The sequence below is a fragment of the Athene cunicularia genome (genome assembly GCF_003259725.1).
Source record: "Athene cunicularia isolate RWA chromosome 14 unlocalized genomic scaffold, athCun1 chr14_part1, whole genome shotgun sequence".
Lineage (NCBI taxonomy): Eukaryota > Metazoa > Chordata > Aves > Strigiformes > Strigidae > Athene > Athene cunicularia.
This window is the reverse complement of record NW_020799118.1, coordinates 14,739,309-14,764,320: the sequence shown is the minus strand read 5'-3', so window position 1 is coordinate 14,764,320 and position 25,012 is coordinate 14,739,309. Positions and strand designations below refer to the sequence as shown.

The following is a 25,012-nucleotide window of genomic DNA, read 5'->3' as shown; positions in this document are numbered from 1 at the left end:
GGAGTTTCCTGCCCTGGCTGCAACCTGAGAATGTGTCTTCAGCCTTTTTAATGAAGAGCAGTTTCCTACCCCAGAAACTGATGTTCTGGTCATGCTGTGCTGTGGGGCCATCAGCTCCTGCTTGGTGCAGTGTCCCCAGACAAGTCTCACTGGTGCTGAAGGAAATGCCCTGGGGGTGGGGACAGGACCAGGTGTGGAGGTGGGGGTATGAGGGTGACAAATGTGTATTGTGTAACATTGTGTGTTGGATTTTTTTCTTTTCTGAAGCCTTGACTGGAATAAAAAGTTGCAATTCTGTAGCTGGGCAGGCCAGAAACACATCATTGGGAGAATGAGTGAACTGTGCTGTGAGGTGTGGGGGACGTTAAAGGCTGAGGAGGATGCAGGGGGGTACAGACTCCCACACTGTTGCTTTCTGACTCCCTAAGACACTCCTGCCTTTTACCTCTCTGCCCCAGCTCCTGCTGGGAGGGGACCCACCCTGCCCTGCTGGACTGTGCTGGGTGCTGGGGCAATGCTTCCCCTGAGGCAGGGGAGGAGCTCTCGGTGGCCCCTCACACTCTGCTTTCCCACACTGCTGGACGAGATAAGCACTCCTCAGCCTTCCTCCAGCCCAGCCTTTGGGGGAATTTTCTCTTCTTCAGCTGAGGGCTGGGGCACAAGGAGAGGGTGGAGCTGGAGAAACCACCTGCAGCTCGGGAAGGGGCCTCTGCTGCCCTGGGCCAGGGTAGGGAAGCTGCTGCTCTTCCTCCAGTGCTCCATCTGTGCCATCCCTCCTCATCCTCAGCTCCCCTAGGGGCAGATCTGCAGTGGAGCTGGAGCACAGGAGAAGAAAAGATATCCACAAACTCAGGGTCTGTTATTTATTTACAGAAAAACACTGTAGTGCCACAGTTCCACCTCTGAGCAAACAGCAGCTGTCTGTGCAGGCCAGGCTGCGTCTGCAGACCTGTGTACTGAGACCCCCTGCCCTGGCTGCGGGGGGCCAGGGGAGGGAGGAGGCAGTGCAGCCACGGAGAGGCTGAAAATGGCTCCCAGGTCCTCTTGCTCTTGTCTGTCAAGTGCTGCTGACAGCTCCTGTCACTGCCCCCTTGCCCCCTTCCTTCTGCCCCCCAATCAAGTGAGCTAAAAATAAACCCCTACACCCACATGCAAGGAGGAAACACCCCGCCTCCCCCCCCCCGGGTGGTGGCAGGACAGGTGCCGCAGGGTGTGCACACACAGACCCCGCTGGGCTCAGGATGCGGCTCCGCAGTGGGCAGGCACGGGTCTGCTCCAGGGCTGTGGCCTGGGAACAAACGCCTCTACTCTACAGCGCCGGGCAGGGAGTGACAGGACTGGTGCATGTTTCACGAACGGTGGGTGAGGAACTGCCAGGGGTTTCCCTTCCCCGAAAGAGCCGCAGCAGGGCTGGGAGGAGGCGCATGCAGCCGGCGCAGGACGGAGGTGCAGATGGAGGGTGCAGTGCTGCTGCCGGGCCCCCCACAGCGCAGCGTGCCGGCTGCTCCCCGGGCAGGGGCTCTGCCTGGGGGGGGGCCGGAGAGGGCCCTGACCCATGTGGAAACTGGGCATGTGTGGCACTCCCCTCTCTGCCAGCAAGCCCCTTCCTGAAAGTGCCACCAAGGCAGTGGTTCCTGCCCTGTGTGTGCTGCTGGGGTCCCCCTTCCTCTCCTGGTGCTCCCCAGCCTGCAGCAGCTCCCTGGGGGGAGGCAGCACATCGCTGCAGCCAGCACCCCCTGCACCACAGGGGATGGGGTTGGCACCTCCAGCAGCTGCTGCTCTTCCCCAGGCTGCTCCAGGCCAGAGGGGCCTCACTAGTGCCCTGGAGTGTAAGGGGGTGCAGAGGGACGGGGCCTTTTCCCCCCCCCCAACTCCTGCGTGCTGCAGGGCAGCTTCACACACAGCATCTGGGGCCTGGGCAGCTGCACCAGCATCACCCATCCAACCATTCACAGCGAGGACCGGAGTGGGGGGAAGGTGCTCGCAGCTCTGAGCAGGAGGGAGCCAGGGACACACACATACACACCACCGGAGGAGGGTTAAGCGAAAGAGTGTTACAGACTAGGACGGCAGCAGCAGGAGGGGGGCTGGTGTTGTTCCAGCAGCTCGGGCTCCCGGGGTGCTGTTAGCACATGCGCTTGTACGTGTAGATGTAGGCCTTGCAGTTGGGACACGTGTGGGTCACGTCCTTGAAGTCATCGAAGAGGCAGGGGATCAGGCAGCAGCAGAGATCACACCTGGAGCACAGGGAGAGGCAGAGCGCAGAGAGCTCAGCACCCCAGAGGCAGCTTGGGGCAGGGGGGGGTCACTCTGGGACATGAGCAAGAGCGGGGGCAAAGGGCAGCCGAAAGCCCCTGGCCCTCGGGGTCTGCTGCTGCTGCTGGCCCCAGGGCAAGCGCTGCTCAGCCAGTGGTCACGTGCCTCGGGGAGGGAAGGGAGAGCCAGTGAGATGAACACAGGCAGGTGCTGAGGCCTCACCTACCTCCACTGCTGGGGCAGGGGGCTGGGACAAGCACCCCAGCCGCTGCTGCCAGCCCCGGGCTGTGAGGAGAGGCCATGGCTCTGTGGTGCCAGGGGGGTGGGGGGAAGTTCTACAAGAGGCCTTTGGAGGTGGCACCTTCCCCTGCCCTGGCAGAAGGGCAGGTCTCCAGGAGCTGTCACCCCAGGAACCCATCCACTGCCCCAGTGACAGCTCAGTGCCGAGGCCCCTGCCAACAGCTCAGCCAAGGCCACCAGGACCAGGGCTGAACGACCACCATCACCGCGGGGCTGCTGGCAGCACCTACCCCACGAAGCAGCAGAAGAAGCCAAGAAGGAAGCTCATGAGCCCGATCTCGTAGGTGATCTTGGTGGTGATGGCTTGCTGGCAGTGGGGACACACCGTCTGCACGGGGGCACCCTGGAAGATCTCTCCCTGCAGCACCGTCACTGTGGTGGCAGCCCCCGACGGGACGAGCACTGTCGCTGTGTGGCCGCCAGGGGAGGGGTAGTGGCCCGGAGCAGGGTAGTAGCCCATGGGGGGGTGAGGACCTGGGGGCGGGTAGTAACCTGCTGGGAGTGAGAAACGTGCACAGGTGAACTTCTTTGTATGCAGGAGCGGCCGGATCCTTACAGGGGCAGGGAGGGGGGTGCACTCTGCTCCAGGCTGCCCCCACCCGAGCAACCTCGCTGCAAGGTCCTAAGGGCTGCCCCAAATGCCCTGTTGTGCTCCCCCCACTCCCTGGGGCACTGGGAGACACGTACATCAGAGGGGTAGTCACGGCACCCCCCACCCCTTGCTTCATGCAGCCCCTCGCAGTACTCACCAGGCGGCACGTAGGGCCCAGAGGTGTCTGTGGGCATGTGGGGGGGCACGAACCCCGGCTGCGAGGGCGGCTCGTATGGGGGGGGCCCAAATTCAGGAGGGGGGATGGGAACCCCCTGGGGCTGTCCCACAACTGGGGCGACGCCATCTGAAAGGAAACACAGAGTCAGCAGCCAGGGCAGGAGGGGGCAGAACCAAGGGGGAGATGGTGGCTTGGCTGAGGGGTCTGGGGGCTGGTACCAGCAGGGAAGGGGAACACAATATGGGGTGGGGGGCACCCCCCAAGCCACATCCTCTGGGTCACAAGAAGCCCAAATTCAGCCCGTTACCCATGGCAGTGAGCAGAGCCAGGCTCTGAGCAGGGAGTGCTTTCTGCTCTCCTCACCTCCCCCGGGATCTCCTGCACCCCGGAGGGTGATACGGTGACAGTCGGAGCTGGGCATCGCACCGCCCTCCTCAGCACACTGCACACCGCAGGGCAGAGCTGGGAGGAGAGGCCACGGCCAGGGCACTCCTGGGAAAGCCATGCTCACATGGCTCCTGCCCACTCAGCAATGTCATCCCGACACCCAGTACCTGCGGCAGGGGGTGGGCCGTGCTTCTCTTCTATCAGCGGTGCCGAGGGGCCGCCCGGGTAGGGGGGCGGAGGGTCATTGGACATGGCTCAGGTCAGCCCTGCAAGGACAGAAGATTTCAGAGGAAACGCCAGCCTTTGGCTGCACACAGGCACCCGCCTGGAGCTGCACCATGCTTGGGAAAGGTGGTGGCAGGTAACAGAGGGGTCCAGGGCCGGTGCCACCGCTGCACTGGCCTCAGCACCCACCCTGGGCAGAAACAAGGCTGCAGCCCCAAAACTGGAGATGCTGCTGCCCAGGCAGTGAAGCCAAGGCGTGACACCATCCTGCCGGCCCCGCAGGGCCCCCTGAGCACCCACCCGTGGTGCACAGCAGCTCATCGGTGAGGCTCTCAGCTGCAAGACCCACGTGCCGGGGCAGCTCTGGCCTAGAAGCCTCTCTGCCCAGTGCCTCGATTCCAGCATTACGGTACCAAAGATGGGGATGAGCTGCCCACAGCCCCCCAACTCCACCTAGCAGTGACATGTGACACTGCGCCTTGAGGGGATGGCAGGGCCCTCTGAGCCTGAAGCACAAACTCTGAGGTGAAGGGTGCAAAACCACAGAGAGCATCGCTTAATATTCTCATTGAGTGAGTCAAGCCAAGACCATCTTTCACAGCTAGAGAATATTTCTATGGAGTAAAATTTACCTATCCTCTTCCTTGCAGCAAGGAGCTCAGAGGCCTCGACAGAGGTGACTACTAAAACAATTCTTCTGAGCAGCACAGTTCTGAAGCCACCTTACCCCACTGAATCTGTGTGAAAGGAGACAGCAAGCATGTTACAGAAATGGAGAGGAACCACTGCTACAGCGCTGCCTTGGCCGCCATGCTAAACCCAGTGCAGGCGTGGGGGCAGTGGCTCTGGGCAGGACCCTCCCCACGTGTGCAATGGCAGGCACAAGGCTATGTGACCTCAGGACGTGGAAAAGCTCCACCGACACAATCTGAACTCCAAGGAAGTGCAACAACATCAAGAAACCTGATTTCCCTGTTTACTCTGGCTCAGTTATATCTGGTAGGACGTGACTAAATTGGGAAATACAAATGAGCGGCTGTTCACTTGGTGCCTGGGAAGGCTGCCATCAGGCACGGGACAAGGTGACATTGCTACCAGTACCCGGGGAGCAGCCCTAGGAGCTCCCCTTGCGGTCTGAGCAGCTACCCAAACCCTCCATCCTTCATCCCCGATGGGCCTGGAGCAAATGTGACGCTGCTTGTCCCTTTCCCCTTGGTCTCCTGCTCTCCTCAAGGCAGCCCACCATGCTGCAAGCACAGTGCTTTCTCAGCTGGTCCCACATGTCTCACTCTAGCAACTCCCAACGGAGCAGGAAAAAAACACTGAGGCTACAACCAGCTGAAAAAATCCCATGGGCACAACCAGACAGTTCTGGACCCCTAGAGATGGCCAAAGAAGGCACTGCTGCCACATCACCCGCACCGAGGCACGACCAGCAAGGCTGCCTTGCGGCCCTGGTGAGGCACAAACCGCCTGCTCAGCCCCAGAGAGCTTGGAGCCGAGGGGTGCAGCACCCACAGGAGTCACTGCTTAGGGAAGAAGAGGCAGCAAGAGTCCCTCCGGCCCCAGCACCAATGCCACCACGTGCCAGGCAACCTGCCTGGGGCACGCTAACCTCCACGGCACAGCATGGCACGAGCCTCCACAGGCACCAGGCCAGGCAGCGAGTGCTGCCCAGCCCTGCCTGCATTGCAGGTGTGTCCAGAGAGGTGCCTGTGGGGCACAGCCACCTCCATCTGCAGCTGCTGGGTCAAGAATCCAAGGCCTCAGCAAGCATGGGAAGGAAGATTCATCCCTTCCTGACCTGCTTGGCTTTGCTTTATTCCACTCTATTTCTAGCTCACGCTCCCTGCTTCCCTGCAAGGTGGCAGGAAACCTAATCAGGTCACAAGTCCACAGCGGAGCACCGTGAGATTGTGGAGAAGCACCATTACCCACTGCTGATGACCGAGGAGTGTGCTGATCCCCCAGGACCTGAGCAAAGCCCTGACTGCCATAGGGTCTTCCTAGGATGTCTGTATTTACTGACAAATATTTTCCCCAGAGGTCTGAAGTGGTATGTACACACAGCTTCAAAGTGTAGTACAGAGGCAGCTGGGGGTCATCTTCCTCCTGCTTTTTTCTCCAATTTCTTCCTTGAGAGCCAGGGAAAGGAGAGCTGGCCCATGCAGCAGGTACAGCAGAGCTGCCACGGCACAGAGCGCTGGCAGGCAGAGGAAAGCACCCAAAGTGCAGCACGCTGCAGAGCCCTCCTTCTCCTTCAGTGACCTACAAAGCTATAAATTGGGCCGTGCTCTTTTTAGCTTCACTGGGGATGTAAAGAAAAAGAGGACTTATTCTTCTGAAAGCAGCCAACCAACCCACCCTGTGCACCCAGGAGCCTCAGACATTCCTATCCACATGCCTGCGGGGCTCCTGGATGAGCCCAGCCCAACTGGAGCATCCCTGAGTCCTTACCTGGAGACACCAGCCTAACGAGGAGCTTTCCTTGCTCTTGCAGGCCAGCTGAGCCCACGACTTTTCTACTGTCACAGATCTCCTCCCATTACTGCTCAGATGCTGCCTTCCCATAACATAACATCTTTCAACACTCGCCAGCCCTGTCTCTGATGACTCCCCCTGTCATCAAAGCAGCTGGCGAGAAACCTCAGGAGACAAGGAGACCAAGAGGCAATCCCACCCATGTGCTCCACCAGCCGCTCTAGAAACACCCCTCAGATGAAGCAACAGCCCCTGATTGAGCCAGCAATTAATCCTGCCACCTTGACCAGCAGAAGGCAGCCACGAGGGCGACAGCCAGTGGAGCTCAGAGCCACACGTGCGCTGGGATGAAGGAAGCTGCAGAGCTGTTCTGTGAGTACTTGGCAGAGTCGGTCACTCTTAATGCAATATTCTGCTTATTAGGAGGGATCTATAAAGAGCAAGATGTTGGCTGTGTGCCCTTCCCAGGAGGAAAAGAAAGCCTGTTGCTTTTAAGCCTCTTAGAAGCTGTTTCTCCTGGGCTTTCTTTTATCTTAATGCGAGAAGCACAAAACCTGCCCCAGCCCATTTCCGCCAGAGGGCTCTGTGGGGAGCTGGAGGGCACACAGCTTCCCCTTCGCGCTGGGTCAGCTGGACAGGAGCTACTCCAGAACATCACTCACCGCCCTGGCATGCACCCTGCAGTATTGCTTCTCAAAAGCAACATGGTCAAAGCAAAGCAACCCAGATCCTCCCCCTCACAGCAGCACACAAAGGCAAAGTTGCTCTCAAGAGCTAGCTGAGAGCTCCCCTGCCAAGAGGCCGAGTTTCCCTGTGCAGCAACCCCCACCACAGGGAGAGGGTAGCCTGAAGCGTGCCCACCCCCGGAGAGACTTTCTGGGCACAGAGGGTTAAGCTGGGAAGACCCAGGTACTAGACAAAACCACAGCAGCATTTTGCATCAAAACATGATCCCCAGAAGCACATAACAAGGACTGTTGCTGCTGGTAATTTCTGGTTTTACCCACTAGCTTTTGGTGAAGCAGACTTACTTTGCTCCCTCTGTCTTGCAAAAGAGAAGTAAGACTTCTGCCCACAGCACCGCCACAGAGACACGGACTTGGGAGTCCAGTGGCAGCTCACAGCAGAGGCGTCGTGGCACGCAGAGCCTGGAGCGCCCTTCCCAGGGATGACAGCCCTGGCAGGCTGCGCTCTGCCCCAGGATCTCCAGCCACCCATGCCAGCATGCTACAAAGCTGTCCCACATTAACCATGCTGGCTTATTGAAACTGAACCACCAGAGCATTTCTGTGTCATGAAAACAGCTTGAGATAAAACAAGCTGGTCTCACATGGAAAGAAGCATTGCCAAAGACTGCAGAAATTGCATCCACGCTAGGGCTTACTGGAATAACCATGCTTATAGACCAGCTGAACACCTAGAGGAAAATAAAAGCTTTACCAATAATTTCAGCCAAGTTTTCCAGGCTTAAGTTCAAGATCTGATGGGATCATCAATGTCTAGTACAGGCCCTTTGTGAGCAAGGACCCACTGCAAGATCATAAGACTCAAAAGGAGTCGGTTACCAGTAAAAGGATGGACAGAGGAGATGCTATTTCCAGCTAAAAATGCAGATTAGTTCTTCTCAACTGGAAGAACAGCTTTCACTGCCTCTTCTGTAAACTAACCACAGAAGGTGAATGCATCACGCAACAGACACAGGAGACAAGCAAAGGGCTCCCACAGGCTGGCAGCATGACAAATCATGCAGAAAATGGATCAGAGAACAGAGGGGACCCACGGAATCAGCCCATCCCTCCTTCCCTCTCCAGGGACAACACCCCAAAACTTCACATGCCAGCGGTGTGTGCTGGCTGTCCTGCTCCTGCTATTCCCTTGGGAAGCCTGTTCCAGGCCCCCACTGCTCTGACAGCCTTACAGTTTCTAGTTTATTTGTAGCCAGTCTCAAGCCTGAAGAGCTTTTCTTCACTCCCTGCTTGCCGCAAAACAACCATCATACCCTGACTCAGACTTTGTTGTGCTAGGCTGAACACACCGAGCTCTGGTGGGGTACTTCTGCACGGTGTTTGCAGTGCAAGCCCGTTATCTCCCTCAGGTCTAGACCAGCGACCTGAAGCCATGCTCAGCTGTGGCAACGCCAAGCTTTGCCCATGCTGGCACTCTCGGGCACATGCTGCTGCAGTACGGATGGGACAGCAAGCTGTGGCTGGTCTGGCTGCTCCAGAGAGCTTCACCTGCCCTGCAACACTGCTGGGGGACTGCACAGGACACCCAGCCACCCCTCATCCCCCCTACCATCTCAGAGCTTGTGGTCTTTATGGGTGGCTTGGATTCAGTGTGGACACAAGGGACTAAACCACAGCTGCATGGGAGCCTATGCACAGGCTAGGCTGGTGATTTGCTAAAGAAAACAAAAGAGAAAGGATCGAGATTGCCACTGCTCCTATTAGCCCTGCTGGGGCACAGCAGCATGACAGACACAACCAGGAGAGCAACTCTCCGTCACAGCCCCAAAGGCAGAAAGGGTTTTGCCCACCCTGGCTATGGCCTCAACCCCTGTGTCCTCCCATACAGCCTCTGAGGGACCCAATGTCTCATGCCAGGCAGATTTTGGGTGAGGACAACAAACCTGTGGCAACAGGTGTCTCATTCCCCTCCAGATCAAGGCGTAACTCCCAGACCCAAGAGGTCTGACTGAGGTTTCTCTACAGTAGTGAGCACAGCCAAAGAGCTGGTGGGGAAGCATACAGCCCTGTGTGTGGAAGCACAAGGCTTTCTAATTTGCCTCCTTCCTGTGCTCATCAACCCCAGCTCTAGTTAATTAGGGACTGATACCCCAAAGTCCGTGGTTTCCATTACTGACCCATCCAAAACTGGTGACCACAAAGCTCTCCCAGCTGCTTACAGCGACGAGAGGAGATGATGTGTTAGGGTCCAGTGTTCCCCACTGGCTGTACCTCCCTCTGCTACATCACACAGGATCACCAGGGAAACTGCTTGGGATTCAAACATGGCAAGAGGAAAGTTCTGCCCATCTGACCTGCTCTCCAAACTGGTATGGTGGGCACCACTTGTCAAAAACAACTGAACTGTGGCATGAAGTGGGACCAGGAAACATCGCACCACCAGAACAGGTCTTAGCTGAACATATGCTAACATACCACAAAATAGATAATGTCATGAAGAGCACAATCACAGATAATTCCTGCACTTCTTGGTGACCCAAAGATTTGGTCTGTTAATGCCATTCTTCCCAGGCATCAGCCATGTGCACTCCAGGCTGCTTCCTCCCAGATGAAATCACCAAGGGTGAGACAAATCTGAGAAGGACAGACCAGATCGCTGGCAAGTCTTAACTCACGTGCAAACCTTGATGGTGCAGTGCTGGCCCAGTACAGCTCTGAGTCAGCCTCACAGCGCAGCTGAGATCCACTCCCACAAGCAGAAACATGGTGTGCATTGTCCTTTCTCCTCCTGCCTTTGATAACTGGAGACCCACAGTGATTCGGCTGTTTTGCCTACATGGCTCCAGCCACTGAGACAGGAAGCAGCGTTTGTTCATATTCAACCACGTTCAGTGATGTTGACACTTCAAAAGCTGCTACTGCACATTTTTGGAGCTCTTCCTCCATAAAAAATAACTTCCGATATTTAGAAAAGGAAGAAACACACTAAAATTAAATAAATAAATAAATAAATAAAAGGATACAACCACTTCCAGCTTTGTTGCACATCAAACAGACACAAATTTCATCTTCCAAGCTTTTGTAAATACATCTTTAAAAGCAAAGTCAAGAGCTCCAGAGAAGTAGGGCTCCCTCACTGAAGCCAGCCTCCTTCCTTTTAAAAAAGGAATACTGTTGTGGCCAACACCACCCCAGCTTTTCTGGCCCCAGGAAAGCTACCTGTGTGCTATGGACTTCTACCTCCTCCAGAAATGGGGAAATACTGAGACTAGAAGGCAGACAAATATGCTAGGTATGAGCACAAAAGGCAGATCAGATGCTGGCAAAATGTCATTTGACCAAGTGCCTGTTATGCTTTAAAAGGGCTTTAGGGGTAGCAAGAAGAGACTGAACTAAGCAGGGTCAGACGGGAGGTGGACAGAGCCATACCCTGACCATGGCAATCACAACTGCCCTCCTCCACAATGGCATTTCTGAGCAGCACCTCCAAAGCCCAGCCTGGACCTGCTCGGCAGCGTGTTCTCTGCATTACACCTGTGCCACAGAGTGAGCCCAGGATGCTGCCCTCTCCACACGCATGCCTGCTTACACACAGCTCACAGGGACGTGGCTCAACTCCCACTGCTCCTGAAAGCACCACATGCACCACAGCAGACAGCTCTTACCTTGAAATGAAAGACAGCAAAAATCCATGCTGAAAAAGCAGTATCAGTTGTTACTTCTGCCTGGTTTTAATGCAGAATAAAAAAAAAAAAGAATGTTTTCCCTGTGAGGGAGCCAAACTTCCCCCTCAGCCTTGCCTCTTCCCATGCGCGTTTGCTGCCTCCAGCCTGCACACCCTCTCCCCAGAGCCAGGAGGGAAGGCATAAACAGCAGGCAAGTGCTGCAGCCTCCTTTAGAAAAAGGATGCCCTGGCAATCCTTGACCAGGCAGCAGCAGTACCCCCTCCTTTACACCGCTGTTAACCCTAGCAGCACCTCTTCAACTCATCATCCTGGTCCTGGGCAAGACAGCAAGAGGGCGCATGCCTACAACACACTTGCGCAAGGCACAGATGGAAACCCAAGTTAAGGACTAAGGGAAAGGTCTGTTCTTTTTCTGAACGACTCAGCTGCATTTCCCCGAGCGCAAGCCTTGCGCCTCCAGCACCGCTGCCAGGGAGCGCAAACCCATCGTGCAGGAACAGTCAGGCTGCTCACAGAACAGCAGGTTTCTCCCACACTTCTGCAGTCAAATTTCAGCTGCAGAAAACTGCTACTTCCAGGAGGGTCAGGCTCTTCCTTCAGTGCAAGGATGGAGAGCTCTGCTGGCAAAGCAGCAGAGGACTGCTCGAGGAGAAGGTTATTACCCATTCAATCCAGCTACGTCAGATGGCCAAAACTCCCTGCTCTGCTCTACAGTACGTGAACCTCTGGAGGAGCATCCCCGTTGCAGTCATATACTTTGGGACCTCAAACACGTCATCTAACCTTCTGTGTGTCACCATAACCCAGCAGGCAAATCAGCTAAGAGCAGGATCCTCGCTGGAAGCCAGGTGCTGTGTCCAACACAAGATTTCTCAGGGCATTAAATCCAAAGCAGAGTCAGATAATCTCCATGACACAGCCTAGGCTCAGCTGTCCTCAGCCAGAGATTCAAATTACTGCTTTGTGCAGCTCCTCTCTATGGATATCAGGAAAACTGGACACAAAATCCCCCTGCTTAAAACAAGGATGATTTATCTGCAACACCCACAAAGGGTTACGTGCAGGAGGAGCACTTGTCAGGACCTGCTGCTGCCTCTGGGATTCTCTCCAGTGCTATTGGCCTCCAGATGGGCTGACCAAGTGCTGTTGGCTCTCCACGCCCAGGCTGCAGAAACAGCATTGCCAGGACCTGGTTAACTTGAACATTTAAAGAAAAACCAGACAAAACGAAAAGAATGAACTGGGGTAGCTCTTTGCTCTCTGTGGGCTCCCAAGCTGCAGCATACAGCTGCGGGAAGCATCACGCGTCTGCAGAGCTCGCAGTGCTGGCGGTGACAAGAGCCAAGAAGGGCTGCAAGGGAGCCTGTGAGTTATCAGTGAGGAGAGGCCATTGCCTCACACTTCAAAACTGAACCCCAGAACTGAACTTACACATTTAGGGGCACCGGGGAAGGCTCAGGCATGCACAGAGCACTCTGGAGCACCAGGGCCGGTGAACCCAGGCCCCCCCCAAGACAGTTTGCTGAACACGAGCAAGCACCAAGGACGCTGCAGCCAGGCTGCCTTGCAGGCTGCTACTGGCCCTGGAAAACACACTCCCTTCCCCTCCACTCAAGGAGGTGCTTACTGATCAGAACTTACCAGCTGGGACCTGGCTTCAGGAGAGAAGACAGACCACTATATGCCAGGTGTTCTCATGGATGCAAAGATGTGATTTAAAAGAAACATTAAGGACAAATCTGAGTTACTCTTGCACCTTAGCAATTTGCTCCAGAGAGACTGAGATGAGAAAAGGAAGGTGCTGCAAGCCAAATCTCTGGGGAACCAGAGAGCTTTGCCAGGAGACTTTCACTGAAGTTCACAAACAGCCTGAACTAATACTTGATAACATCTATGGGAAAGCACCCAGTGATAGCAGCAGCTGTTGTCTGGAGTCCTCTGTGCATCTACTTGATTTTCCCCGAGAGGATAAATACTCCATTACATCATCCATTTGATATCTAGTTAATAATGTTAATAACACAACCTGCAACAATCTAGAGCAACTAAAACCAAGATCTATTCCAATACTAAAGTTTGATATTATGTTAAAACACAACTGTGCCACAAGACTAGTTGTTTATTTAAACAAACAAAACAAAACAGCTCAAGAAGCTTGACAGCAAGCAGAAATCCCAGAGATCAGGCAGAAGCTCCACAATTCCTAAAGACAGGCACAGCTCCCTAGCTCACCTCTGATGGCGGCCCGTGACAGATGCTTAAGGATGAGTTAGGAAGCAAGTGAAGGCAGAAGGACTCCCCCTGTCAGCCCCTCCCAGGGTTTTAGAGATTAGGCAGCCTGGAGTTTCTCCATGGACCACCCTAATTCCTTTATAGCCCACCAGCTTGCTGAGCTCTGCCACAGACGGCAGTGGCATGTTCTGCTCTTCAGTTACCTACTCGAAAAAGTGTCTCCTGCTGTCACAGGCTGCTGTCTGCCCATTTCAATGGCACCTCCCAGCTCTTGAACAGAAGATGAATACAGGATGATTATCCACTATGTCTCATAGCACAACTCAGGATTTTAGAGATTTTCTTCTCAAAACTATACTAAAAATATTTTATTCCTTTATGCACCCCATTTTTCATTACTCCCTCATTCTGTAGAACTTCTTGAGAGAAAGTCAAATAATATAGCTACATCATCACTGAATCAAACTGATTAGATGTGTGACTTCCATTAAATAATACTGTAAGCTCCAAGGGAGGAGGAAATTAGAGTCATAGAGGATCAGCACTTTTGTGGAGATGTAGCCACATTTCAGCTTCAGAATTAATCAGAGCCCAAGAGCCTATTCAGAATTCCCTTCAGATTCTGCAACACAAATAATTTAGAATACATTGGTGGTGGTTCCAGATCCATTTTCCTTCCAAGTGATGTACAAAACATATGTCACAGTACTGATGTTTCCTTATCCGAGGCACAGCACCAGCTATTGCTAGGACTGACTCCAGTCTCCAACAACATTAGCATTTTCTATCCTCACAGATACCCCTGTCTTGGTGCCAGAGAAGCTGCTGACATTTAGATTTAACAGGTACAGTGTCACCTTGCTTTTCTTTTTTTTCCTTAGGACTAGTGAGAAGTGCTCTACATCACTCAATTTTATTTAAGGCCATGGCTCACTCTTTGCAAAAAAGCATGGTTAGAGGTTAAGAAACGAGTGTGTGTGTGTAAGGTCTGAGATCTCTCTCAAGTCCTACTGCCAACAGGGAGGACCCCTGCACATCCAGGGACACGTGCACTGAAGGAACTCCTCTGTGCTGAGGCCACTCATGTTATCACACTCACCTTCTTGCTCCCACAGCATGACCAGACCTTCCTGTTTCCAGATCAGGACCTCTCTTGGGTGGCCCAGGGCCTTGTTAGTGTGGGGTTCGCTCATCCCATGGCAGTCTGACCTCCTGAGTGTACCCTGCACTCCCCTGCTCCCAAGTCCAGCTCATCTGGGCTGCTCAAAGACAGATGACAATGTCCCAGCTCACAGAGAAGGAAAGCCCCTGGGTTAATCAACAGCCACTGAGTGTGCCCAGTGCTGAGTCGTCTCCAGCAGCACAGCAGTGGCGCAGAGGGAGCTCTGGGATGCACCCGAGTCACACACAGCTTCTGCCAGTCCCATTTCTCCCTCCAGTTCCAGCCAGACTTGGCCAGTCTGCAGCAACCTCCCGGTCCAGGGAAGTCATTTCTACTCCAAAGCATCTTGTGACTTTAGTTTCAGTTTGCAGCACCAAGTTCCTGCCAACTCCTTCATAACCCCTTCCCCAAAACTCTGTTGCTATCTGCTGAACAAAGACATGTATCTGTCCCTGAGATCACACCAAAAGCTTCTTCCCCATGAGCCTAATTTGCCACTACCGCTTGCTCGGAGGCAATGCACAGCAGTCCTCCAGGGCAGACAATGAAGACACGCAAAGCCACATCGTTAGCCTGGCTCACCTAAAGGTAAGCAGATCTGACAAGAACATTGACCAAGATACAAATCAGCTAGCCAAGTTCAGCAAGATCTGCAGTCAAGCACGCAGAGCTGTATTCCCTTTGAAAACAAGGGTGAAGGAAGAGAGATGATGTCCTCATACCTCTCCAGGCCACGGCTCCAGGCACCACCCTAGTTTTGGAATGTGTGGGACATCACCTGGGTATAAGCCACACTGTCTCCAGAACTGCAAAGCAAGCAGAAGACCTCTCCCTGAAAAACCTTGACACAGCAGCTGGATTCAAAGCATCCCTAATATGCACCAACACACCTCCTCCAGTCCCTGTTCTAAGTTCTACACCCTTTCTCTGCCTCAATCAAGGCAACACCTCACTGCTTTACTGTTAAATTAAAAAAGCATCACTGGTCAGAGGGTTTCAAACAGCCCTAAGGCTGGGTCACTGCTCTCCCAGCAGGGGATAAGACTGGTGAAAATTCAAGCACATAATACCAAAATACCCTCAGGGCAGGTAAACAGCTCAGCTGCTCTGGAGGATTCATGACTGAAATCCTGTCCTGAGCCTGATGAAGACAGAGCAGCTCCCACAGCTACAACACTAAACAAGCTGGGAACTGTTACCCCTCATCAAAACAGCCCAGCAGCCAGCTCAAAACCAAGCTCCCACTGCACTAATGCATCCTGAATTGTGGCACCCAAGAGGGAGTCTGAAAGGCTAAAATACCACCTGTAGCTCGAAGCCATGAACCTCCATTCCCAAAACACAAATATGCTCCAGATGACATCTCTGTGGAAGACCTACAAGCAGCTCAGGGGAGGAGTTGATATTTAATGGCAACAGAAATGGTCTCTAGATCCAGCTTCACTCTCTTGCTCAGACTATGTTAAGATTTTGGAGGAGCTGAATGGTCACAGCAGAGTAGGTGGGAAGAGCAAGCCGAGCCTTCAGCACATAATCCACACCTCCTGCGAACACTTCCTTATATACCATAAAGCAGAATCAAGGCACTAAGACAAACTGAACACAGCTTTAAGAAAGGGGCAGCATGCACACACTAGCAGCAGCTATTTATCCAGTGGTCAGTTAAAAACACAAGCCCAAAGGAGTCGGCAGCTGCACAGAAATGACATCACGACAGCCCTCCTCCCCTCCAACACAAAGCTCCAACACTGCCCTTCTGTCACACACTGGGTGACTGGGACCCCCGGGGACCTCCAAAGCATCCCAGGTCAGAGAGTGACTGCAGCAGGGGTACAGTGTTGGCTTTAATCCATGATTTCCTCCCAAAATGAAGCCGTGCTGAAGCCCAGGGGTTCCTCTACCTCTCTTAAGCCTGCTGCTTATTTGGAGAAATAACCAATAAAATTCAATGGGCTGATTTTCATTCATCACCAGCCAGAAATCTAATCTCAGGTTAACAGCACTACCTCAAACACAGCTATCACATCCACCATTTAAGTTATCTGTTGTGGGCACTAGCCACATCCACCATTTAAGTTATCTGTTGTGGGCACTAGCATGCATGGAGTTCACAGCTGCAGAGAGCAGGGCTGCCTACATCACAACGGCTAATTTATTCTCAGAAAGGCTAATTTAATCTGGCAGTGAATGTTCTCAAAGCCTCCTCACACAGGAAAGCTTTTATCTTGGTTGGCTTAACAACAATACAGCATATCCAAAAACGTGGAGGGATGCTAAAGAAGAACACTATCCTTGTGTTTGGAGTCCTCTAGTACTTTTGCCTGAGAAATTTCGCTTGGTAACCACAGACTTCAAGACAACATAGAGTGCCTCTGTTTTTTTAAAAAAGCCAACTGTATTTTTCAAGGCAAAATATACAACAGCTCCGGCTACTTCCCCCTCGCATACAACTGTGTCTTGACAGAAAGAGCTGTGCTCTTAATAAAACTAAAACCCAGCAAAGATTGTTTAGTATTAGACACCATGTTAACTTCCAACTACATATCTGCACAGCAAGAGCGGTTGCCGGCACGCCTGGCCCAGGGTGTAGTACCTGCTACTGGAAGGTGACTTTCCCCAGCCCGCACTACAGAGGAATAAACTTCAGAAGAAATTCAAAAGCCCTCTGTAGTAAGAAGTTGTGTAACTGCAACATGAAGTATTTCAGAGGGAACATCCTTCAGATTTCCAGCCTCTGCCATCCATGGAGGAGGGCAATAACTAATGAAGCAACAAGAAAGCTTTTTTTCCTTGTTTTTAAATTCTTGCTCATACTTTCTTCTTACTTGTGAAAGCATGTGCAGATGCAGCACAGATCCAAAGTCACACTTAGCCACATGAAACAGAGTGTGCTGCCTCTCAGCTCCGCTGTGAGAGTCACTGTATGTTACGGACACAGCTTGAAGGGTCCTCCCATGGATGTCTATACCTTGCAAAGTAGATCACTGGAGAGCCAAGCACACTCCCTGGGAATTAGAGGGGCTAAACCAAGAGGGTTTCGAGCTTCATAACAGACATAGCCCTACCAGTCTAACCCTTCACACACCACCATCCTGCTGCAAAGGAAAAGCTGGTGTTGGGCAAACATCACAGCCTGGATCATGCCTGAGAGGGGTCCTTCAGTACAAAGGCAAGAACATGCCCCAGATGGCGTCCAACAATTTAGAACGATTCAGTAATTTGGGAACAAGGAAAAAAACAGAGGGAAGCATTAAGGCAGGCAGGCCAGAGGAGAAAAAAAACCTAACAAACAACACAACACTCCCCTTGTTCCTATCTGTCAGGAACCACTGTCCCAAGAATAGCCTATTCAGAAACCAGGAAATTCTGAGAGCAGTAGGGAAGGGCTGAGTCATTGCCATTTGAAAAAAAAAAACCAAAACAAAACAGAAAACCAAAACAAAACCCAACCAAAAAACCCACAACAAAACAACCCAAAAAGGAAGGAGCAAAAACATGGACAGCAGCTGTTCTGGGTCTTGGAGATATGAACAAGTCAATCCAGAACATATTAGCCAATCTTTTAAAAATAAAGCTCTGCAAACACATGGTACTGCCATAAAAAGCAGTCAACCCTCCCTCTGCTCCTGGGAGGCAAATTTAGCTCTGGCTGAATCAGGCAAAGTTGGTGGTGCTTCCCAGCACCAGCCTCTCAATGCAACGCCCGCTCGGCCGTGTGTGGCTGCCAGGACACAAACTGCTCCCCGTTTTGCCCTGACCTTTGCCTTTATTTGTTCCTCTACAGCATCAGCATCCCAATATCACAAAGACTTACTGGCTGGACAAATGCTTTGCAGAAGGGAAAGTGCAGTCCATTTCAGGGATGCTATTAGCAGAGGGTGAGAAGCTGTTTCCCTTACACTGGAAGGGCATGAGATGAAGTATGGCTTGGACAGGCTTCCTACAATTCTCTGCAAATGACTGAGCAGGAGACAAGTGCTCCCATCTCGCAGTCAGCCTCAGCACTGCTCATCTAGCCCCCAAGAAGGACAGGCTATGGTTAAGTTTTGCTCAAGTCTTCCCATGTGATAATCTCTGTTCTGTGACCTAAATTAAATCAATTTTACAATAATTCTCCTCAGGACAGTAATCTTATTCCCTCACCCATAATCTAAAAGATTATACCTGCTCTCCAGCTGTGGGGCTCTGGGAAAAAGCACAAAGGATTTCTAATCAATGAGGGCTTATTTTAATACAATTCCTTGACAACCTCTCACAAACTAGGGGGGGGGGGTCTATCTTTTCAATCAAATAACTGTGCCTCAAAACACCTTGGGGAAAAAACCCTCCAATTAATTGCCAGATTAAAGATGAAAAGTTAAGAAGTTGGAAGACCCTCAGAGTCCATCCCTGCAGGGAGCGGGCTGACCGTGCCTGCCATCCTGACTTTGGCAGATAAGCTGTGCTCACATGTAACTCAGCCTCAGTCACCATGTCTTGTCTCAGTAAAAGATTCAATTGTCAAATGACATAAGTCAGGGCTTCCTTTGTAAAGATACGTGCAGCAGATACCATTTTGGGACATCAGTGCTCACAAAACCAATACTGGCTGAGATCTGGAGTGAGGCAGGAAGCATACTGTGTCTACACACACAACCCAACAGCAAGGGGGAGCAAGTCTCTGTGCTCTTCCTCCGTTTTACATTTGCAAAGCCCTTTGTCTGAAGGTGGACTGTATTTTTGGTTTGGGTTTGTTTTTTTTTCAGGGAGCCAGTATAAACCACGGGGGGGAGCTCAGAGAGCCTAACATACCCCTCTGCACTGGTCAAAGAGCCTCTCCCTGCTGTCAGCACAGGTTCCCGGGTCTCCCACCGCCCATCCCAGGCAGGGCAGAGGAATGCACCCTGCTGAGAAGGCAGCTCCCACAGACTTAACCTCTTCCCAGCTCCGGGATTGCTCGGGCAACCACAACGCCTTCACGCACAGACCTAGCCTTGACACTAACACCCAAAATGAGAGCTCAAGGAAACTGTCCCAAAGTAAACAGGCTCTCATGGTTCAAATTGTAAGTAAAATTCTTTTTCCCTGCAACCACATAATTAAATGAGTAAATACAGATGAAATATAGCTAGAGCATAGGATGTGCATGTACCACAGTAAGATGTGATGGATGGAATTTATGATTGTAAAATGGAATGCAAGATGAAACAGTAAGGCTGTAAACTTAAAACTATAATGCTCCTTCCAAAAACACATTTTCCAAAACTGTTAATACGTAGCCAGCCTGTTAGTTTTCTTTCTTAAAGCAGAGAGTCGGTATCAAAGAAAGTTCAAGGACATACACAAGGAATGTCCACCTGCACACTGGTTCAGGGCAGAGGGACCATCATTTCAGCACAAATGCTGTATCTTAAATTCTCTTAATCTATAGGAGAACTGGGTATTATTCCATTTTCATATCTATAAAGGAGGTAAAGGAAACATAACTAACGTAGAGTTTACTTTACTAATCCAATAGGTAATAAATACATTACTCCATTTGCGCAGCTCATTTCTTTGTTCTCTGATCACACACACAGCTGACAGCTGTTCTTCACAATTCCTAAGATGTTAATTACATTGCCATTTTGGGGGGTTACTTCTTGTATTTTCGTACATTAAATTCAGGCCTGCTAAGAGAGTTCAGATTAAAGATAGTTGCACTCAAGTGGGGCCTCACACAGATGTGTGGCATGAAGCAGCTTCCTTCCTACCTCCATGCTTTACACAGACCTACGACCAGCATGGGCCTGCTACACTCTCTGTGCTCTCAAACAGCCCTTTTTCACCACCAGAAATACAATAAAGTTTAGAATGCAGCCACTAGGCAACTCTGAATGAATGAGCCAAAAGCAAAACTGTAACAACAGACAAGAGTTTCCCTGAGCGTATCATGCCAGAAATAAAAACTGTGCTCCCCCTGCCTCAGAGACTTTATACTGTTGAGAAAATGGATTGTGGTTTCCTACAGCATCTCTTCTAATTGTGTTCCCTTTGATCAGAGCAGGAGATAAGTCCTTTGCAGAGCATGAAAAGATCTGACGCTGCCTATGAAAATCTCACTGCTTCTCTCCAGTTGCGAAACAGATATCGAGTGCCGGTTGGGAACAAGAGGAAAATAACAAAGTGAATATCACATCCCAAGGCAGAAGTTGCTCATCATGTGTTTTTTGAAGGAAAAAAAGGTACATACAAATCTGTGTTTGCAAATGTGTGTGCTCAGGTGCCTTGCTCTGAAATTTTGAGGAGATTCTATAAGTTTCAGGCTAGAATACTTCGCCTGCATAACAGTTGCAAAATCAAGTCCTGGAAGCAAAACCAACCAAAAACCTGCAGGGATTTGCAGAACTGAAGTTCCCACTGCAAACCATCACTTTTACTGTATTGGGAAAAAGGGAAGAGTACCATAAAATTAAAATCTTTCCTTTTAGAACATCACTGGCTGCTGCTAAGAGCCATAAGGAATATCAGCATCTATTTGTTGTTTTCCAACTCTCCTGTCCTCCCTGTTTTCAGCAGCTCTGCACAGATCAGTCTGGGAGAACACCTTCTTATTGCAGTTTGAACGCCTAGAAGCTCAAAGGTATATTCAATCCTGCTGCCTTCATTATTATTTTAATCTCCTTATTATGCAAGTACTATTTCCTCCCTGTCTCACTTGGCTTTTCCTTGGCTTGGTGCAAAGCTGGGTAAATGGGAGCCTGCACACTGAAAAACTATCACAGTAGTGAGGGTACATTCAGCACACATACAGAGCCGTGGTAGTGCCAGCAAAAGGGATGCACAGCCCCATTGCAGACCCTACAAAAAACACTATTAAAAAGAGTTTTAAAAACTTACCTTCTTTCAATCTAGGATATCCTCTCCTGATTAAAGTAATTATAGGAAATCAAATGTAGAACTTTACAATGGTACCACAAACAGATACAAAACACTTCATTTCATACTTCTCTTTACCTATAAGAAAAAAAAGGTCTTGGATCAGAGCAGATAACAGAAGCCTGTGTATCTCTGTCCAAAACCACTTATCCTCATACTGGAAGACCTTTGTGTCAACCACATCCTTTAAATGCAAGTATTTATCTGCTAAATTCACATCTGAAGGGGAAAAAAAGTACTACTTTACATAATAAAGCTACTTTCATCCCTTCTCTTGCTATGTAGTAAGCAGCACTGGCAATGGGAACACTTGTGCAGAAGATAACACTGTGCCAGGGACCCCAAAACCCCCTGAACCACAGTGTGGGTGTTGTGGACAGGCTCTAGTCTGGCCCCTGGCTGAATGCCCTTCAGCTACAGGAGTGCATTAGCTGTGCTCCCAGAGTGCATCTCCCTGTTGTGCTTCACCCAGGAGGAAAGCAGTCTCCACACTTTGCATCACTGAGTGATTTTCCACGCACAGAAAGCATGGCTGATTAGGAAGTGAGCTTCAAAAACAAACCAAAACAAGGCACTGTCAGAGACCCTCCCTTCTTTCACACAGCAGCTGAGACAGAGCTCCAGTGAGAAGAGAAACACGAGGAACTGAATTTCAGGTGCAGGACCTGTTGAGGGAACACAAGAAACTCAGCACAGTCTTCCACCTTCTTAGGAAGGCTCAGGTTCTGAAAGAGAAGCTCCCTCTCTGTTAACTGTCCCACTCACACCTGTGAAAGATCTTTTGGTACTCAGCACACAAACATGCAAATCCCCTCTCCCAACACCTCCCTGGAGTGCAGCCCTGAGCAGACACAGCCACCGCAGCCCCACCAACCGTACAACAGCAGCTGGGTAGGACTGAGCGTGTTTGCTCCACTTGGCATCACTCAGGGGACATCTGGGGATGTTGCTCCAACACACTGCCCCTGTTACAGCCTCATTCCCCATCTGTGCTCAAGCCACACCACTAGACAGCCTCGTATCAGTTCCTGAGGTTGATGCCTCTCTACCTCCAAGTAGAAATTCCTTCCTCAAATAACACCTAAGGAGAACAGAGCAGGTACATCACTAAATGCTTCCAGGGATTTCCTGGGGCGCATGGACATCGCTACAACATTCAGACAGAGAAGCCTTTGGGAAAGGGAAGTTTTCAGCCTGTGCTTTCCATGCTGACCCAAGTTTGGTTAGTTCCTAAAAATGAATGAATGACATACTATAGTTATATATTACACTACATAATACTCTAGTTTCCCCTACCGCCTACTCCAGTCACACACTCTGGGAAGCAGAAGGGCCCCTGCTGAAATGGAAACTCCATTTCAAGCACATTGGTTGAAAAGGAACAAACAGGAGGGTATCTTGCATATTCACAAAGTGTTTCTCAGCAAGTTTTACAGATAGCCCAAACCCACTATAATTATAGTTTAAAATAGTTCTACTCAAAATCATTGTGCCTGACCTAGTCTAGCACCTGATATTTTAGGCTCAGCCTGGAACACAAGAACCACCAGTCCCTTCACCAGCTCTCACTGGTGCAAGAAGACCATCTCTGAACAACTTTTCCACTGATGCCTTAGGCCAAGGGGCACACACCCATGCTTGCAGCGACTTGGAGAAGTTTAACCTTGAGCACGACTCATGCGGACAATCCAGAGGACATCAACATGGCACTGTTCATCCCAGCCTGCCTGTTCCTGCTCCCCTACACGGTCCTGGAGCTGTTCCTAGAGTCCCAAGCCCCATCCCTTCATTTAGCAGCAATCACAACTCACTGTGCTTTGCATAAAGCAACCAAATGTTGCTTTAACAGCTCCTACCCTTTTGCCTCTCCAGTCCTCTTGGGAGGCAGAATCAAGATTTCACTGCTCTAATGGTTAGAGACCTCCCAGCCTCCCACTAACATTTATTCATTGGTTATTTGTTGTGCTGTGCTACCCATTAGCTGAATGAGCTCTCCTCGCTTCACCGGGTTCACACTGCCAATGTGCTGATGGACAATCATCATCATTTCTCTTCCTGCTTGTCAAGACATCCAAGCTTCTTTCAGCTCCTCTAAAATGGGCTCATTATTCCTGATCACTGAACAGGCAGTTCCAGCTCAAGCTCATCTCTCCCGAGCAGGGACACCTGGAAACGCACACACTTGTACCTAGGCCTGGCTGCCTCCTCCACCAGGGATCTGTCTGGGTAACGGATCACATTTGCTCTTCTCACAGCTGTGCCCTGCTGGCAGCTCCCAGCCGTCCTCTCTGCAAGCTGGCACGACCTCAGTCGGGCTGAAGCGCTCGCCTTACAGTGGAAAGTCTTTTCCCAAGTACATGACCTCGCTTTTCATCTGATTAAATTTCATCCTGCACCCACTGCTCCAGCCCTCCAGCACACTCCGGTCCTCCCGTCCCGACCCTTCCCTGCATTGCTGAGGGTACAAAACTGAAGCTTTGCAAGATTTTAGTAACACCCTGCGGTACTTTGTGGCTGCTACGGACAGCGTTAAGGGCCAGTCCGAGACCAGGGCGGCCTCCTCCCCCCGGCCCACGTTACCGTCTGTCCATACCTCTTCTCCCCAGGACACGCAGCTCCGCAGTGGCCGCTCCAGTCACGGCAGAGCATGGAGACCTCCCCTCTGCCTGGAGAAGCTGCGTCCTTCCTGAGAGTTAACCGGGGATTTATTTTCACCTCTCTGGTCAGCAGCGGATGGTGCTGGACTTCTCCTGCGTTCCCCCCGCGCTGAGTGTCCCCACGCCTCCCGCTGGCCCCGCTGCCAGGAGGCCGCTGCGGCCTGCACAGGGCTGGGGGCGCCGGGCCTGCCTGCCTCTGCTCTCTTCCAGCTGTCCCTAGACTTGGTCCCTTAACTCTCATGGCCTGGCAGCCTGTAATCTGCTTGGACAGATGTGTCTTAGGGATTTGCTGGGTGCCGTGGCCTCATTTGACTCTCCAGGACAGTTGGGGATTTTGGAGCATGCAGTCAGCATGTGGAGCGAGTGCCTGGCAGGGCCTGAGCATGCCCAGTCTGTCGTGGGGTGGGAGCTGAGCCTCAGCCTTGCACCTGCTGAGCCAGAAAGCAGCACGCCAAGGGTGGCACCAGCAGGTCGTGGGGTAGAGGGAGTCCCCAACTTGCCTGGGCCCGGGAGCAGGTGCAGTGGGGTCCTGTCTGGGCCCTCTGACAGGAGCTCTCACCACAGCATTAGCCTTCAGAGCCTTAAATAACTGCTGCTTGCAGGCAGCATCGTCAGCAGAGCGCAGGTCCAGAGCTCCCTGTGCCACAGCAGTGGGGGCAGAGGGGTCTTGTGCTGGGCCCTGGTGGGAGGCAGAAGGTGGAGACCCCCCCTCCACGCCTGACCCCGTGTCTCCTTCCTGCAGATGTGCACTCCCGCCAACACGCCGGCCACACCGCCCAACTTCCCCGACGCCCTCACCATGTTCTCCCGCCTCAAGGCCTCCGAGAGCTTCAACAGCAGTAGCCCTGTGGCCTCCATGGCAACTTCCCCGCCGCCCCCGGCCCCGCCACTGCCTCAGCATGGGGCCTTCAACCCCACCTGGCCCGCAGCTTCGCCCCCCGGCCAGCAGCAGAGCATGTGGACTCCGGCCCCCCCGGCACAGCCCGCGGGCTGGCCAGCCGCCGTCTCCCAGCAGGCCACGGCAGAACAGAAGGCCAACGTGACCATGGAAGCAGAGAGATGAGGCTGTGGCAGAGAGCGAATGCAGCAGGGACCCCTGCGTATAAATATATATATATTTTTTTTTCCCCCTCCCTGAAGAGGAGAGGAACTCTGCTGCCAGGGCGTCTGGCAGCTGCTGAGACACATGAGCAAATAGCTGCCTTGCATGGGTTTGGTTTGAAGTAGTTTTTACTTGTCCTCGAGCTGAACAGAGCTCCCCAGAGACAGCGGG

General features: G+C 52.0%; 2 protein-coding genes across 5 annotated transcripts; one reads left to right on the top strand and one right to left on the bottom strand.

Annotated features, from left to right (window-relative positions):
- Positions 1 to 849: 849 nt before the first annotated feature.
- Positions 850 to 23,938, bottom strand: CDIP1 (cell death inducing p53 target 1). Of its 4 annotated transcripts, none has more exons than XM_026858646.1 (6): positions 23,676 to 23,938; positions 4,571 to 4,675; positions 3,881 to 3,979; positions 3,306 to 3,452; positions 2,787 to 3,051; positions 850 to 2,237 (listed from the first exon to the last, which is right to left on the bottom strand). In XM_026858646.1, the coding sequence occupies exons 3-6, from the start codon at positions 3,963 to 3,965 to the stop codon at positions 2,126 to 2,128; spliced, it is 609 nt and encodes a 202-aa protein (XP_026714447.1). In that variant the 5' UTR covers positions 3,966 to 3,979; positions 4,571 to 4,675; positions 23,676 to 23,938; the 3' UTR covers positions 850 to 2,125. The 4 variants fall into 4 exon arrangements, with proteins under 4 accessions (XP_026714447.1, XP_026714451.1, XP_026714448.1 ...); XM_026858650.1 differs by having other exon boundaries at positions 2,787 to 3,048; XM_026858647.1 differs by lacking the exon at positions 23,676 to 23,938 and adding an exon at positions 14,908 to 14,932.
- Positions 23,939 to 24,447: 509 nt separating this feature from the next.
- LOC113485493 (UBA-like domain-containing protein 1) lies at positions 24,448 to 25,006 on the top strand. Its single transcript, XM_026858652.1, has one exon. The coding sequence runs from the start codon at positions 24,482 to 24,484 to the stop codon at positions 24,800 to 24,802; it is 321 nt and encodes a 106-aa protein (XP_026714453.1). The 5' UTR covers positions 24,448 to 24,481; the 3' UTR covers positions 24,803 to 25,006.
- Positions 25,007 to 25,012: the final 6 nt, after the last annotated feature.

Coding starts and splice junctions, on each gene's coding strand:
- CDIP1 (XM_026858646.1), bottom strand. CDS start 3,965: ATGTCCAATGACCCTCCGCCCCCCTACCCGGGCGGCCCCTCGGCACCG. Junction 3,453..3,880: donor CGGCCCACCCCCTGCCGCAG/GTACTGGGTGTC, acceptor GTTTCCTTTCAG/ATGGCGTCGCCCCAGTTGTG. Junction 2,238..2,786: donor TTCTTCTGCTGCTTCGTGGG/GTAGGTGCTGCC, acceptor CCTGTGCTCCAG/GTGTGATCTCTGCTGCTGCC.
- LOC113485493 (XM_026858652.1), top strand. CDS start 24,482: ATGTGCACTCCCGCCAACACGCCGGCCACACCGCCCAACTTCCCCGAC.